General features: G+C 27.5%; 1 protein-coding gene across 2 annotated transcripts in view; it reads left to right on the top strand.

Annotated features, from left to right (window-relative positions):
- The window catches only part of LOC118068325 (Matrix metalloproteinase 2), a 123,059-nt gene that overhangs the window by 57,478 nt on the left and 48,894 nt on the right, over nucleotides 1–16,687 (top strand). The window contains exon 1 of one of the 2 annotated variants that reach the window (XM_035085628.1): nucleotides 2,059–2,162. The exons of the other annotated variant lie outside the window; for it this stretch is intronic. Coding sequence (XP_034941519.1) covers nucleotides 2,137–2,162 — 26 coding nt within the window. The 5' untranslated portion in view covers nucleotides 2,059–2,136. Of the gene's footprint in view, nucleotides 1–2,058; nucleotides 2,163–16,687 lie in introns of those variants that run through there. 2 annotated transcript variants of the gene reach the window in all.

Here is a 16,687-nt window from a genome sequence, read left to right as displayed (position 1 = left end):
CTGCAGTGAAAATGATGGAGTGTATGAGTTGAGAGTGGAAAATAGAGCGAAGACTGATCGGGTTTGAAGGAACTTGAGAGTGGCTACGAGACGATGAAGTTGTGGGATAGGTTCCAAAGAGGGTACAAGAGGTGGAGGGTGACGCAAACAAACCGGAAGACAATAGTGTCGCCATGACAGGCAAGCCTGCTTTGTCATAAACGAGAGATCGAGAGCTCACAATGCCGGCCAATCATGTTGAGATCAATCCAAGTGGCATCACAATTCTCGTGTCCTTGTCTTGTTTATTTGCGTGTTCAGTTGATTAAATAAAGAACCGTTTATCAACCTATCATTGATATATGTTTTATAATCGTCTGTCAATATTGTTTTTATGCATTCTCCTACATTTATTGAAAATTTGAAGTGCTTTTTGTTATTTTGTTCATCCGTTATTGGACTGAATTTTATCTTTTTTAAAAATAAAGGTAAAATTTATCATTTTACAAAAAAATGTATTATTACGTAGTCAAGTTGTTAGGATGATCAAGCACAGGCATTCGAGATATTTTTCTGTAACTTCGAAAGTAAATACTGCAAAGTAGTTATTTTTGTTTTTATTTAATAAGCTTGTGTGATTATAATAATAAATATGAGATTTTTATTTATCAAATTTTTATGAGTTTAATTTGCAAAAAATTTAAAAGACAAACTCAATTAAATAAAAATAACTTTTTGTACGATACAATTTCCTTTAAAAAAAATTCTTAGCATGCATCGTCATGAAAATAAGTAGTTAATTCATTGCTTAATACTTATAACTCGATAGTATTGTTGCTTTATCATAAGGATAATTTCTATGTATCTTTTCTACCCATGGATATAATTTATAAACAGAAAAAGAAAAACGTTTGAAACGTGTGGTGAATTGGTGATATGATTACAAAAGATAAATGGCTGTAGAGCGAAAAATGATAAGCCGTTATTATCTGTAATGAACATTCATGTTGCTATTCATAGTAACTGTTATGCTGATTGTTTTTATAAAAGTTACGTGGAGAAATCTCTATTTCTCTTTATTTACAATACTAACAATTGAATTCTAATAGAAAGAAATGACTGTTTACAGATAAAAAATATTCAACGATTTAGTTACTTTAACAATTCATTTATTGAATAAAAAAAGAAATACTTAATGTTTGTGTTGTTTTAGAAAAAAGAAAAAAACCGTAAAATTCGTTATCTTTCAGTATAGTTTATTAATTAAAAGTAAGCTTTGATCTGTAAAAATCAATAAATAGAAAATTTAATTAATTTTTTTGCTGGAGTTACATCCTTTTATTATTGAAATGTTTTGAATACAAAAAGTTCAAAGTTTTTTTCAAAATTAAAAGTTAATTATTTCGAATAGGATTTATTTTCAAACATATGTCTGTTTCTTTTTATATACTATAGTAAATAATAGTTAATAAATTTTTTACATTTGTATCCCATGAAAAAGTTTGTGATCTTTTCAATTCTTTTAATTGATCCCAATGGTACTTGATTGCAATCAAAGTCACAAGAGTCTTCAATTGCGTCTATGATTCAAATCTCGGCGCAGTAGTAATTTAGGTATCAAGACTTCTCTTATCAGATCAACTCAAAAGAATTCAGCTGATTTATACATTTTATAGTTTTATTGCTATAATATTTTTAAATAAATACAATTCAATATATTACATTATCCAACGCCCCTATAATTGCCACTTTTGTTACAGCATGAATACTGATAAAAAATAGTCCAGATGCATCGATAAGTCAACATTATTTTTCATCTGGTTTTGTTGCGATAATTACCGGGTAATACGCCTCTTAAACGCCTCTTGGATGTAATAAAATAAATTATTAGTCATTAGACTTCTGAGAAAATAAAACTTCTAGCCTTAAATATTTTTTAAATAATTTCCTTCAGGGGAAGTTTATAATAATTATCATAGTATTCAAAATGAAAAATCCATTTGTGTGTATGGGGAAGTGGGGCTTATTAGTAACAGCCTAATTACTCGGCAGGTTTTGAATATTTTGTTGTTGAATATTACATTTAATTTGTTCCTTATAAAGGGGCCTATAACGTAAGCACAGCCAGTGAGGTGCAAAAAAGCGCAATGAGTGGTTATGAACAGGTGCACTATTTTTGCCAGGTAACTTATAGTTAAGCCTACTTATCATTCTGATTAATATCTGAATAGATGTCTTCTTATTCAAAAGTGCTTCATCATGAAAATACTCAATATTTTGACATCCTCATTAAAAAAAACTAAAAATTGTTACATACAACCAGAAAAGTTGTTTTTATATTTCAAATAAGATTATTATTTTCATCTACATAAGGCATATATACTAGGTTGATCACAAAATTTACTAAATTGACAGTCGTGCAACATGGATTGAGAAAACAGTTTTGATTTGAAATCGATGTTAGTTTTCTTGAAGCATTGGTGAATAAAATTTTTGTTACACATTTATGAACAGAAGAGAAAAAAATAGGTCTAGGCTTAGCTTGTGCGCTGACAACGAATTTCTCATTAATTGAAATCCATAATTTTGTCATCTTTTGATTTTTTTTTCATAAAAAAATACTATTGTTATAAACAATATGAATTCTTTAATCACATAAAGTTATTTATAACAATTTTTTATTGATATTCATCGAATAAAATCATAGTAATGATTATTCTATCAATTAAAACTATTTTTTATTGTTTATAATAAATTGAATTTGTTATAAATAATACATAATTGTCTAAAAAATTGTCTGTTAAAACTTCTTTCAGATATTTTTTGTTGCATTATCTTTAAAATGAAATTTGTTCGGAGTCGACTTTTTTAGTAGTTCTCGAAATATCGAAAACGAAAAAAACCTGACATACGCACTCGTGTGTATTCATACATACATCCATATGTAAACGTTCTAATATGCTTTTAAATGTCTCAAAATGTAAAGATATGATAAAATTACAAATTTCAAAAATGACCCTATTACAATAACTTCCTAATGAGAAATTAATAAAATAAAGAAACGCGATAAAATAATTTTACATTTAATTAAAACTATCTGGATATAAAATTTCATTGAATTTGAAATATAAATGATCGTTGAATAACATGACATGACATTTAGACTTTTTCGGTTATATATCTCCAATTTTCGTTTTCAATTTTAATATTTCCCTACGATTGAAATTCTGACGGTTCAGTTCAAAATTTTGTTAAAATTAAATTTCCATTGCCCTTTATTTATTTATTTAAAATATTCATTTTTACTTTTTTTGTCGATATTTCTCTCTATAATATTATTTAATTAGAATAATAATTTACATATTCTCTATATAACATAAAAAAACGAATTCTATACGGTATGTTTTATTTAAATTTTTTATTTTTGGATACATATATGTATCTATGTATCTCAAATTTACGAATACTTTTTTTTTAATTGACTTTGTCAACAACTCAAATTAATTTTTGCATCTTTGGTAGACTCTGGTAGACCTTTTGAAGGGAAAAATCGTGACAACAGAGCCTACTTCAATCTGAGTGTCCTTGAAATCCAGATACCCCAGTAGTTGTAACAGGCGTTGGTTTTACCACGTAAGGGATGAAAAACTGTTTTGCAAAAATGTGACGTGGAAGAAAATGACGCGAATTTGGATCGAGGGATGCGCGCGCATTCTAGCCCCTTCCTTAGATAATAGAAGGGCAGAGGGAGTGAGAGATTGCAAGTGACGTCGTGTTGCCTTATGCTTTCAGTAGCCCGACGCGTTTTATTCAGTGCGTTTCGCTTGTACTTGATAGATGCGGCATTTTTGATCTTTTCAACCCGTACTTTGAAGTCAGTTCTTGGTGTTATCAACAGCAATGCCATCCGGGGATAACAAGAAAATGGCAAGTAAATATGTTAATTGTTATTTTTAATACCAATTTGTTTGTTTACAATAAATTTTAGTCATTAATATCGTTCAATAGATATTAAAAATGTAAACATGATAAGAAAGGTTTATTTTAAATTGTAAACTTAATCGTGTTTATTAGAATTGACAGTAATTAAACTTGTATGAAAAAGTGGTAGAAGTCAATACAAAATCAAAATTCCAAAATCACACATTAAAAATATCAATAATTTAAATATAACTATTAAAAAAAAATCATAATTGTTTCATTAAAAACAGTAATTTTATTTCTAATTTGATTGCAGTTAATGTTTTGGTATAAAATAATTTATTTATAGTAATTATTCGATGACACTGATAATAGTTGGAAAAATAATTATTTAAAATCATTATACAGAAAGTCGAATTGAAAAATCAATTAGAGTTAAAAAAAAATCAACGAAAAGAGAAGATTCCTTGAAGCATTATAATTGCAAATGACTCCTTGGACAGAAGACGAAATAAAGTTCGAATTACACTACGGCTTCTAATAAAAATAGAGTTGATTTGAATAGTTAAATGATTAGTCCATGGTACTAATTTACATTCAAATGATATGTACAAAATGTATATGTGTTAGTCGGTTAGCAACATATAGTAGAAAATGTCTCTAATAAAATGCACATGAAATTTACAAAGTTAGTTGACGTTCCTCTGTCGAGAGCTGGAGCTCAGTCGATTCACTTGGTGAAGTGAACAAGCTCATGTATTGTGTCATACGAAGCAACACGTTTGCATTTACATAGAGATTCTCTTACATGAACGCACCAAAATCTGGTGCATCAGAGAAGTACATAAGTCTCGTAACATTCGCTTTGACGTGTATCTAAACATAACAAGTATGTATATGTTTTGGTGTAGAACATTTGCAAGTTCTACATTTCGCCTCTCTTATCCTCCTCTTGACTATCTCCTCAACTACCCAACAGAGAGTACTGCCAATCGCTTACAATTCTCAACAATCATAGTTCATCTATTCTTTCTTATTGCTTTTCTCTTGTTTTTCTACTGTGAAAGCTCAACTGTTTACAAACTACAGGGTCAAGCTTCTAACGTTTTCTACTTTCTTTTCTGCTCTATTTACAATCTACAACCTTCGGTCCTCGTTGCCGATTCTCTTTCCAAGGTTTTACGAATAAATTTCTTTCTTTTATATCTTTTCTTCTTTTTTTATTTTACCGTGTATTTGAAATATTTATTATTATTTTACGTGAGTTTTTCGGAGGAGAAATATTGTCCCTCAGTGTATTGAGACGAAGAAAAATATAATACTACCTTCCTTTTACTTGAATCCACTTTTATTAAAATAGAATTTAAATTATTCTTCTTATTCTTCATTTTCATTATTAATGTTTATTTCTGATATTTTTTTCATCATTCCCATTTAACAGTATTGTGCTTTCAGAAAAATAAAATTTAATACTGTTTAATATTTATTTACAATATACATAGAGTTGTTGACAATTTAATACTATTGTTTATCTTTCAATAAACATGGATAATAATGATAGTTAGTTGAAACAGTTACAAAATAAATATACTGCAAGAAATTGGTTTGTACAGAAACTAATTTTTAGGAGTAAAATAAAAATAGATTTTATCAGTATAAAAAATTTTAAACTGTAGGCATGGGTTATCATATGTTTGTTATTTTTAATTTTGCTCATATCATTTTATAGTATGCTGGAAACTTTCTAAAGTTTTCATAGCTTATGTTTACTTCGAACAATAGGATTAAAAATTTTTTTAATTACTCTGTTGAAATGACTTTTCAACAAACAAATGTCCTCTTCACTACTTTAATGTTCATTGAAACTTATTTAAGATACTAAGCATCTAGATAAAATTGAAAAATTTATCAACTTTATTCTGGAAAATTCTCTATTAGCAAAGTAAAAAAAAGATAAAAGTTCAGCAAGAAATCGATATTGAGAGCTGAATTTTAATTAAAATCGACATTGGAAACGATTGAGGCGAAATAACGAAGGACTTATCCTATTTGTCTTAGAGTTATATTCAACTAATAATCGACCAAGGTAATTCGAGGTTCAGGAAAATTTTGCCAAGTAACGAGTTGTCTCACTTATTATCCTCATAATATCGAAACTCGAGAATCGATATTGAGTTAAAAATTCATTTGCCACATTATTAATACTTAATACTTTTTCCATTGATCTTCGTTTATTTACAATATTTATAAAAATAATAAAAAAATTCCATTTCATCAAACAAAATGTGTTATTTTGTCGGAAAAAAAGGATTTATATTCTTATGAAATTTTTTTATATCCTGAATATGTAGTAATTGAAGTTGAAAAACCATTTTCATTTACATTTTATTCATTAATTTTTATCCGTAACAAAGAGAAGGTGAGAGGGTTTACATTGGAATTTAATAAATAATAATTAATTTAATTTTATCATCGGTGCATACATAAATAAGTTAATATTAAAATTTTTAAAATTACAATTACGATAAAAATACGTAAGAGGTTAATTGCATTTTAAATAATATAATTAATGATTAAAATTATAGTTTTATAATTCACATTAAATTTAGAAAAATTTCAACTGCAATTCAATACAAAGAATACAATACAATATCGATTACTGTGTTCGAATAGAAAAAGATTTCATTTCTATCAGTTTCCAATGTGACTGGAAACAAAAATAATTTTAAAGCTCCAAGTATTTAAACGGAAACGATTCTAATTAAAAGCTCTTGAATTATTTTAGTAATAAATATCTTCCTCTCTACTTGTAATATATCTATATATCTCTAAGGCTTCGAATGTTCCCTCACTTTATGTTACCAATTCATCTAGAGCCAACTTGTGATTGAGAATAATCTATTCCAAACCTATTATAAACTTATACATCCTTTTTTTCGTTTCTACCTTCATAATAAATAGTTTTCTTTAGGGAAAATAATCCGTTAATTTTGTAACTATTTTCAAAAAAAAATTAAAATTTAAAGGTAAATTGAATAGTCAGTGGAATATATGAGTAAATTCGATTAATTTTTTTAATTCAATTAAACTCGTGAATGAAAGTTGTAAAAACGGCTTATGCTACATTCATTTTTTTAAGTTAAAAAAAAAGAATCGATTCATAAATAAGTTTATTGAATTAATTTAATTTTTACATATTCTTAACGATTAAATATCTTTCAATTAGTTTTATGTAAATGTATAGAAAGTAAAATATCCTTTTTAAGTCCTAAATTAAATTCATGAATGAAAATTTTTTTATTTAATATTCAGTTAAATGATTTAATTACAATGATGAAAAAATGTTAAAGGAGTAGGTAAACTGTAGTATAGTCGTCCGAAAACGTTTTATAAATAACATGAAATATAATGTAAATATTAAAAATAAAACATAAATGAAAATGAATGAAATATTTTTCTAAATGAGAAATGATGGTGACATTTTTTTAAAAAATCAGGGAAATTATTTTTCAAGAGGTAATTACATCAAGGGTAATTATATAATTCCGAGTGTGCTTCATAATAGTATTTAAAATAATTTTTTTGCTCTTTGTATTCTTCGAATAAAATTATTTACCGAATAAATATGAATATTTTAAAATAATTAAGGAGCAAAATTAAATTTTTCATTAAGATTTTTTTTTAATTCTTGAAAAATAACATTTTTTTAAACAAAAATGTTATTTAAATTCCAACCTAGAAATAAGAATATTCCTCAAGACATATATTTGATATCTCAACAGAAAAATGTCACGCAGAAATGCAGATCTCAAAAATTAGACGGTGACTGTAGGTAAAATTGGAAAATTTGATTTTTGCACTCGAATGATCATAGAGGTGCATTTTCCTATAGATTCACTTTGCCTCCAATGCAAATGGAAAGTCACGTAACTCGTTCTTCGAATTTAAATGACTCGTGTATTCGAAATTCGAGTCGTGGCAGGGTCCTGCATATCCTTAATCCTGCTCACGTCTCATCGGATAAGTTCACTCGTCTACATCGACAGCTCATCTCTTCTTCCTTTCTTTTGTCACTTGACTTTTTGTCTCGCATGTTAGATTTGCTATCGTAAATCTTTATGTATATTAATAAGAATAACTAGTGAGATAACAGTTTATCTCAGTTGAAATTACAATACCTCTTGACTCTATACTCGAATACATGAAGCTAAAAGGATTCAAATTCCTTGCTGCGTAAACAAGCAAATATCGAGCTAGCTCAGTGTGTGCAAGCACGTGGGAAGTCGTGTAGCAAATGAAAATGCCGTTTGGATTATTATCATTTACATTTCAGTACATTTCCATGTTCACATTTACTCCAATTTTCGTTTACTTTAACAGTATTTGTTTACTAAAAAATAGAATCACCAGAAATCAACCTGTTTTCGTTTGCTAATCTACTTTTTAATTATTTCAATGAGCTTATGATGCTTTTTTTATCAACAATTTTTTATCAATATAAAATCAAATAAATAAAACATTACAACGCTTTAAAATTTATTGTACAGAATACGGAAATTTCAAATGTTTTATTTACTGAAATTTAGTCAATCCATACACGTAATAATATTTGTCATGTTTATATTGTCGAGAGATAAATGATATTAGACTACATTATTTTTTAACTATGATTTCCTTTGTATCATTTATTTTTAGAATTAATTATTATACTACAATAAACAAATGTATCGTGATTATATCTTTCATTTAGATATTTTTTTTTCAGTTGGGAAACCATTATTAGTGGAATAGTTAGAATGCTTTATCGATCTCTGGGGAACAAAAAATTGCGTTTGCTACATAGGCATCAAACAACAGCACCTTATACTAGCGGTTTTTTATTGCTGATAATATATGTTCTAAATTACGTCGCTGCTGTTTTTTTTTTACATATACCGTGATTTTTAGTGATTCAATTACGTATCTAGAACTAATATAAAAAATGGATCTATTATTAATTTATTGTAATTGTTAAATAAATTTGATACTCATTACATCATAATTAATTTTAATTAAGCGCGCAATTATTTACTCATGACAATACAATTCATTTGAAAAATATTACAGTTACTAAAAAATAATAGTAGTGAATAAATTATTATATTTTCTAATACTAATAACTAATATTATGAGACAGTAGGTTCGATACAATTAATTAAATTTAATTATGAGTATCCAGAGAGTTACTGTAATTACTCTTCCATTTGTTCCTAATAATTCAAGAGCTCATCTAGTCACGTAAAGCGCTTATTTCTATGGGCAGCTGCGGTACAGTCTGAGTGAAAATGAGAACACCAAAGATTAATACATAAGTGGATGGTCCATCGTCGCTAACCATTTTATTAAACCAATTAAGTGCTATTCAAACGTAACAGCAAGTGGCTCAGTTTATATTATATGTCATATTCACTTTATATCGGTTTTGTTGACTATATCATTATACTTTGGATATTACGATGTTTTTTCCCTTGATAAATCAACTAAAAAGAGACCTTTTATTGACTCAAACTATTATTGGCTGAATCTAATAAATTTTTGCTGTTGATGTATTCATTTAATAATTTTAAGTAATAAACATTCATTTATTACTAAAGTTCATAAATTTCCAATTTCATAATAAAATATTGAAAAAAAAGAAAATCACTTCAAAATTTTAGTTTTAGTTTGTGTGTTAAAATTTTCTTAATTAGTGTTCTTTTAGTGCATTTATAATTATTAATGCATTAACTCTTGTATTATGTGTATTCACTATTTCATTCAAATGTAAATCAGAGGAAGTGAATGAACATCAGAGAGTAATTTTTATTACGAACTTCCCAAGAGGTAAAAATGTTCATAAAAAATTCAAGTTAATAAATAATTAAACGAGTTACTATGGAAAAAATCAGTAAATGGAAAAGACATGAAGATGATGAAAGGCGGTCTATGCTTTACTGTATAGAAAGCGACCTAATTACTTGAAAGCCCACGTTACTAGTTAGCTAGACACACGGTTTTATCAAGAAGTGACGTGAAAGATAGATACGTGAACGTGACATGGAGCTTTTAATTTAATTCGATCTTGCTAGCTTGTCTTTTGCTTTTATTCTATAATACAGACTTGTCACGTCTGTCGTGTCCTCATCGGTAATTCTCTTAGAAGGAATGGAGGTGCCTGGCCACCAATTATAGGCGTAAAGGAAATTGATTAGATATTGTGTCTAAGTATCATAGACACCTTTAAAGCCATTTTCCTTCGGTTAGTTTCATTTGGAAACACTGTTAAGTGCATATATTATCGTCACATTCAATGGACTGTTGAGATTCCGTTATCAACCCTTGAATTCGAAAGATCCTTTTAACACGATTGATTATCTGTTGACAAAATATTGATCTCTATTAATATCAAATGTAGTGGAATAATTTATCAATTATTTTACTGATTTCAAGTCTTGAGTTAAAATGTTATTTTTAAAAAATGAATTGTTGATTAGTATTATCAATAATAATCATTCTCATTTAGTGTAATAATAAATAGATATACAGTGAAGTTGAATTTTCCATGTGATTTTTAAGCAGACAAATATTTTACTGACAATGAATTTCAGTAATTGAATTTTCATCAATATTAATTAAGATTAAATCGCAGTACTATTTAAGAATAATTGATTAATTCAATATTTGGAATTTTAAATGAAGTTCAAACCTAGAGCTTATCTGTCGATTTCATTTCATTTAGATTAATATTTATAGAACACATGAGTCTACCACTAGCCAGTTGATGAAATTTACATCAATCTCATGAATTAGTCTCTAGAAAAATCTAAATTGAACTTAAAATACTTTGAAATATAATTTTTTTATGATAGAAGTGAGAGTTTATTAAAGTTTTTACCGGAAAATAATAATAAAGCTAATGTGATTGCGATAAAAATAAGCTTTTATTTATTTTCTGATAGTAAATTAGAAGATCTTGGGAAAATAGAAAACCGTTAAGTGTTATTATCGTGTCATTTATAGTTGAAAAATTGATCAGATAACAGCTATTAAAACTTGTCTCAAGTATTCGATATAAGAAAACAAAAAATCTAATTTCTACTGTAATTTTTATTAAAATGAATCACGACAATTACAACGTTTTATAAAAATTACCTTTATAGAGTCTTTAAATAATTTTGCTTTAAAAATATTGTTGACATCTATTTTTAATTTTCTTTATATTTTTATTTAAAATTAATTTATTCTGATTAATAAAACAAATATTTGCATTGTCTAAATGAACTCAACACGTTTAGGTAAAAAAATAAAAATAAATGCAGCTAAGATAAGAAAATTTGTAGTTCCTTTGAATTTGTTGAAAACTGATAAGGATGAAAAGTGTCATCATTACACTAAAGCAAAAAGCTGTGGAAAGTAATAAAGATGAAGAAGAAAAATGCGGAAAAACATGTGTGTGTGTAACAGGAGAATCGTAGTTGGCTTTAGCCTATAGTGCCAAGGATTAACTTCACTTGCGGACCCAATTAGTGGTATACAACTATTTATACGACACGAAGGAGAACATATTAGTGAGCTAACAGTTACACTCCTAGCTCTAGTGATCAATTATAAATTTACAGTAACATATATTCTCTCGTAGTAAAACATAAATATTTTCCAATTAAATTTTTACAATATTTAAGTCAACCATTTCATGTTTGTCTTAACGTAATTCTGTCTACTTGGATAAATATTTTCATTAATGACAGCTGTCAGTAAGCTCACATTCGCGTGTATCTGATGATAATCGCTCTATCTCAGTGGCTGATCTATACAAGGCTTTTCTACTTGTCGTTCATTACCCAATGTTTCACAGAATTCCAGAGCGAGATCCGTGAATAGATGGATCAATATTATACTGTGGTCTCATTTCCACAACAACGTTTTAATACATAGATAATCTAGAAGAAAGAATAGAAGTGAAATACGAATAAAGAAAAAAAGCAACTACAGGGAAATATATATTCAAGAGGTTTGTGGTACAAGCTGTACGAATATGGAGTTGAAATTAAAATTTCACCCTTCTTCTTTTTATTTCTTTGCTTCCCTTTCTCACTGAGGCGCCTTATTTCTTAGGACAAAGAAATTTCGAAAAAGATGCAAGAAAAAAGAACGTATGAAGTTAGAGCAAAGTGTAATGGATTACATTCATATGTGCTTCACTGAATCGTAAGAGACATCATGAGGGTGAGAAAAGGAAAATGATGGTAAAAATTCAAGTGATTTTTAATATCTTGACAGCTTATACATGAAGTATACTTACACGATTTTATTGTGATTATTTTATCACCATCTTTTTTTTTTGTTTTTACAAACAAGCGTTAATTATAGCTAAGATGATCATTAAAGTTTTCTGCATCGTTTGTCTCATTTAATGTCCATTCTTTCACCACATTCCATGAAATTCTATTTTTGCCTTCTCAAGATACGGTTCTTTAATAGTTTTTGGAATCGCATTTCTTTCTTGAAATATATTTTATCTAGGATTTATTATTTAGAAAATTAAAGAATTTTTTTTCCGTTTATTTAAAAAAAAAAAGAAAAAACCCGTTGAGTTTTTCTCAAGATCGATTAAGGGTTAGAGTCAGCAAAAAAGGTAAAAGTAGTTGAAATATTATCAAGCATACGCTCGAAATGAAACGAGCCGATTTAACGCTCAAGCGAATCCAATCGGTTCTTTTTTTTTCGTATTGTAGGTTGTACAATTCCATTTTTTTCTCGGAACTATTCCAAATAAACCAATATAGCATTGTTAACGAGGAATATTTGCAGTTCAATGCAAATAGAGAATGACATAATCCTATGAATAACAAATTCGGTATTTAATTGTAAGTTAAATTTTCTTCAGTAAAGTGAATTTTATATTAACAATTGATTTAAACAATTCATCGACAAGTGAAACAAATATTAACCATCGTACCATTGTATGATTTTACCATTTTATTTGAATTTAAAAAAATCAATAATTTTTCTTCACAAACGTAAGAATTTATTCGATCGAAAGTTTTTATTGTTTCATAATATTCTTGGTATTACCGTTAATATTTTAGAGACTAAAAATTAATAACCACAAAGTTGAGTATTCGTTACTAATCAGCAATTAACGTTCTATGTTGACCTCTTTTTCGATTTATTTTTTCTGTAATGTTTTGACTTTTGCCTTTATAAAAATTACTGTAAAGTAAATGCCGATAAGCAAAACACAGGATTAATTATTGCAATTAACCAATTTAGAATAAAGATAAAACAGAGTATGATTAACATCGAAAAATACAAGCGGATGCAATTCATAATTGAATAAAAGAAGACACTTGTGAATACGCTGATTAAATTGTTTCTAGGGTTTTATTAATTAATTTAAATTATTTAGTCTTCTTTTTTTGTTTGCATAAATTGATATATCACATTTCCTAAATAAAACTGCCTCTATAGAGGCTTGAGATACTAGAGAGTATGAGCATTTATATGTTTTCGGTCCTCTAAAAAAGAAATTTGAGAGGTTGAGAAAAGCTTGAATTTCAATCCACAAGCGACAGGTGGTAACCAGCATAATTAATTTTTCAAAATAAAAAATTAAATATAAATCATCTACGATATTCATATTAAATTCTTCGATATTTCCCTTATCATACAGTCTGCATTTAGCATATATTTTTTTTAGCTGAGAACATATTTTTCAGAAAACTGAAAACTTTTTTTTATATGAACTTGATTTCTTTATCAAATAAAATAATTCTATATTGCTACATAGCTAATACATGTATCTGTTTTAGTGCATAAAGTTTACTCGTGGTATTAAGCTCAAGATACGTATTTTTCACATTCCTTGAAAAAAAAACTTGGAAAGTTTACGAATAGAAGTTTTGTAAAAGTTGTTACTTAACAATGAAACACACAAAGAATTTGAAGAAAGATTTAAACTATTTAATATTTAAACTTGAACATTTTTTTCAAATACAAAATGATACAAAAAGTATTTTTGCTTTGAAGAGTTATAAGACAAATTTGCTTTATTATTGAATAACATTTGTTGAAAAGAAGATTATTGCATAGCCTAACAAAATTTATTTCATTAGTAGAAGAGATGATATAAAAAATACAGTAGATATTCATTTAAATATTAAAATACATTTCTTTCCTTTTTTTCAATGTCTTTTTTTCACAAGAAAAAAAAGAATTAAATATATTACAATATTTCAGCGTATTTGTTTTGTCTATTATTACAGCAAAAATAATTGTAAATCATGTGAGAGTGGTAATCTAGTAAGAGCATAGAGAAAAAATTATGAAATAAAATATTCAGAGTGAAATCTTTGTATTTGTACTCTGTACCGTTTGTATGTAGAGTTAATTGGAAAAGTAAACTGAATTTACTACGTTATCTTTCCTTTTTTTTCACCATCAACACAATGAAATATAGGACTATGCTTGTATTAAATGTAGAGTAGACACCAAAGATGTTGAATATATTATGGGATATGTGGCAACATGCGAAGGAAATTCATAGAAAGGAGAGAGAAATATTGTGGTATATTAACTCAAGAATTATTCGTTGGGTTTCCTGTCGTCCCCATATATCTAGAGCTTAAGATTAAGTTTATCTACGCTTCCTTTATCGAAAATTATCAAAGTACGTTGATTTTCTCAAGATTTATGCTTTTGCTAAACCACTGTGAGAATAATTAAGTACAAGTAAAGAAGAAATTAAGTAAGAAATTGATAATCTAAATAACGAATTAAGAGCTGAGTCTAGAAGCTGGAAAATGAGTATAAATTGATAAGGAATTAAGGCAAAAGGAATTGAAGAAGAAGATTAAATGATGGCGCCCTCGTGAACTCACTCAACCTGGGTGTGATGCTGGCTCACAGTGTGTGAGCTTCTAGGTGGCCATCACAACCTTATTGAGTGAGCGAATGCGGGCGTTAAGTCTACAATCAATTTCCTATCACTCTTGGAGTTAATTTTTACTCAGAAATCGATATACAAAATTTTTCAACGTGAAATGAAAACATTGCAGTTTTTATGGTAATCGATAATTATAAGATTATTTTATAGTATATTTAAGTAATTATTAATCTTACATTCTAAGTAGTTGATACAGTTAAGTAAAGAAGTGATAAGAATTTTCGAAGATGAAAAGGAGAAGAGAATTATTACAAACTAGTTTACGTGCTACTGCATCAAAGTAGAGTTCGAAAGCTTTTAATCAAAAATTTCCCAATATGGAATTGAAGAGAATTTCTGATCGTGCAATTATAATGACAAAATTGAACTACAAAAAAATAAAGAATGTAGTATAAATTGAATCAAGCATGTCTGATCCCTACATTAATGTTTTATAATATTAGGAACTCCTTTAAAAATTTTCTGGTTTAATGTGATCTTTTTTTGCATTAGAAAATTAATGTTATATCATAAAATTTACGTAGTTAATTCTGGAAAAGATACATAAAATAAATATTAAATAGATTTTTTTACCTTAATTTTTGCTAATGAATTTTGAAATCAGTTTATCTTTTTAAAAAATCTTTTTAAAAAAATAAAAGATGTTTTTAAACATTTTTCAATGAACACATCAACCTCAAAAGATTCATTTGAAGTTAGCGATGTATACCAAAATGAATGATCTTACCTTCTAGTATAAATTAAAGTGCATTTTCTGATAATTAAAACTAGGAAAAAATTTACGCCATTACAAGAACTCTAGTTGGAAAGATCTGTAAATTTAATATAGTAAATGATGATTACACATCATCCTTATAGATCTCTAAAATCAATGAGTGTAAAAAAAAACAAAAATATATTTACAGTTGTATAGAAAGTTTTTTCCCATGTACTTATCATTCTAGTATCGAAGGTGTTTTTATCCCTTTTAAAGTATTTTTCATTGAGTAGCGTATGAAAGAGAAAGCACGGTGAGAAACCAATAAAAGTAGCACTGAAGAATTCAACTCGTCCTCAAAGCTTTTTCTTTCATTCCCTTCTACAAGATTGCTACTCTTCTTTCGTATTTAAATTAAATTTTAAAGAAAGTTGTTTCTTTTACTACTAAGTAAATTTTAACTTAATTGTTGTATTCTGAAAATGATAAGGGAAAAACTCGTTACAATTTTATTGTTTTTCATTCCTGGTATACTCCATTATTTAGTATAAAAAATGTTTGATACTGATTTTCTCATATTATTCCAGCAATTTTTAAATAAAATACTATTATAATAAATTTAAGATAATAATAAATAGTAATTAAGAATTGCCTCGGGTACGTATATATATAAATTACTAGAAAGGTATTATTTTGTTGAATATTTCACGTCCAATATATTTGTATCAAATTTTTAACGTACATAAATTTCAAGAAAATCGGAGATGTACACGTGTTGTAACACGACGTGTTATTGTGAGAATCGTCCGTCTCATATCCCCTCACCCTTCTATTAGTTGACTGAGGAAATAGTCAGTTAAAAGACTATATCTAACACTGCCTTAAGGGTATCATGGAAGGTCGCGTCAATAATTACCGACCAACCCATTCTCAATTAATGAAATGATCAATAGTTGATCAAAAATTCAAAATTATAGATGAGGGCGTAATTAAACTCTTTGCCTTACTCCTAATTAAGAAGCAATGAAAAATCTATTCATTACCAAAAGCTTTACTGAGCGGTTGCCTATTTTAGTTGAAAACACATCATTCGGCATTTACCGGTCTTACTGAAAAGACATCACTGA

The sequence above is a fragment of the Chelonus insularis genome, unplaced genomic scaffold (assembly GCF_013357705.1).
Source record: "Chelonus insularis isolate UGA/USDA-ARS -01 unplaced genomic scaffold, ASM1335770v1 contig_3_pilon, whole genome shotgun sequence".
Lineage (NCBI taxonomy): Eukaryota > Metazoa > Arthropoda > Insecta > Hymenoptera > Braconidae > Chelonus > Chelonus insularis.
Note: the sequence above shows the minus strand (reverse complement) of the source record. Positions and strands in the feature narration are given on the sequence as shown.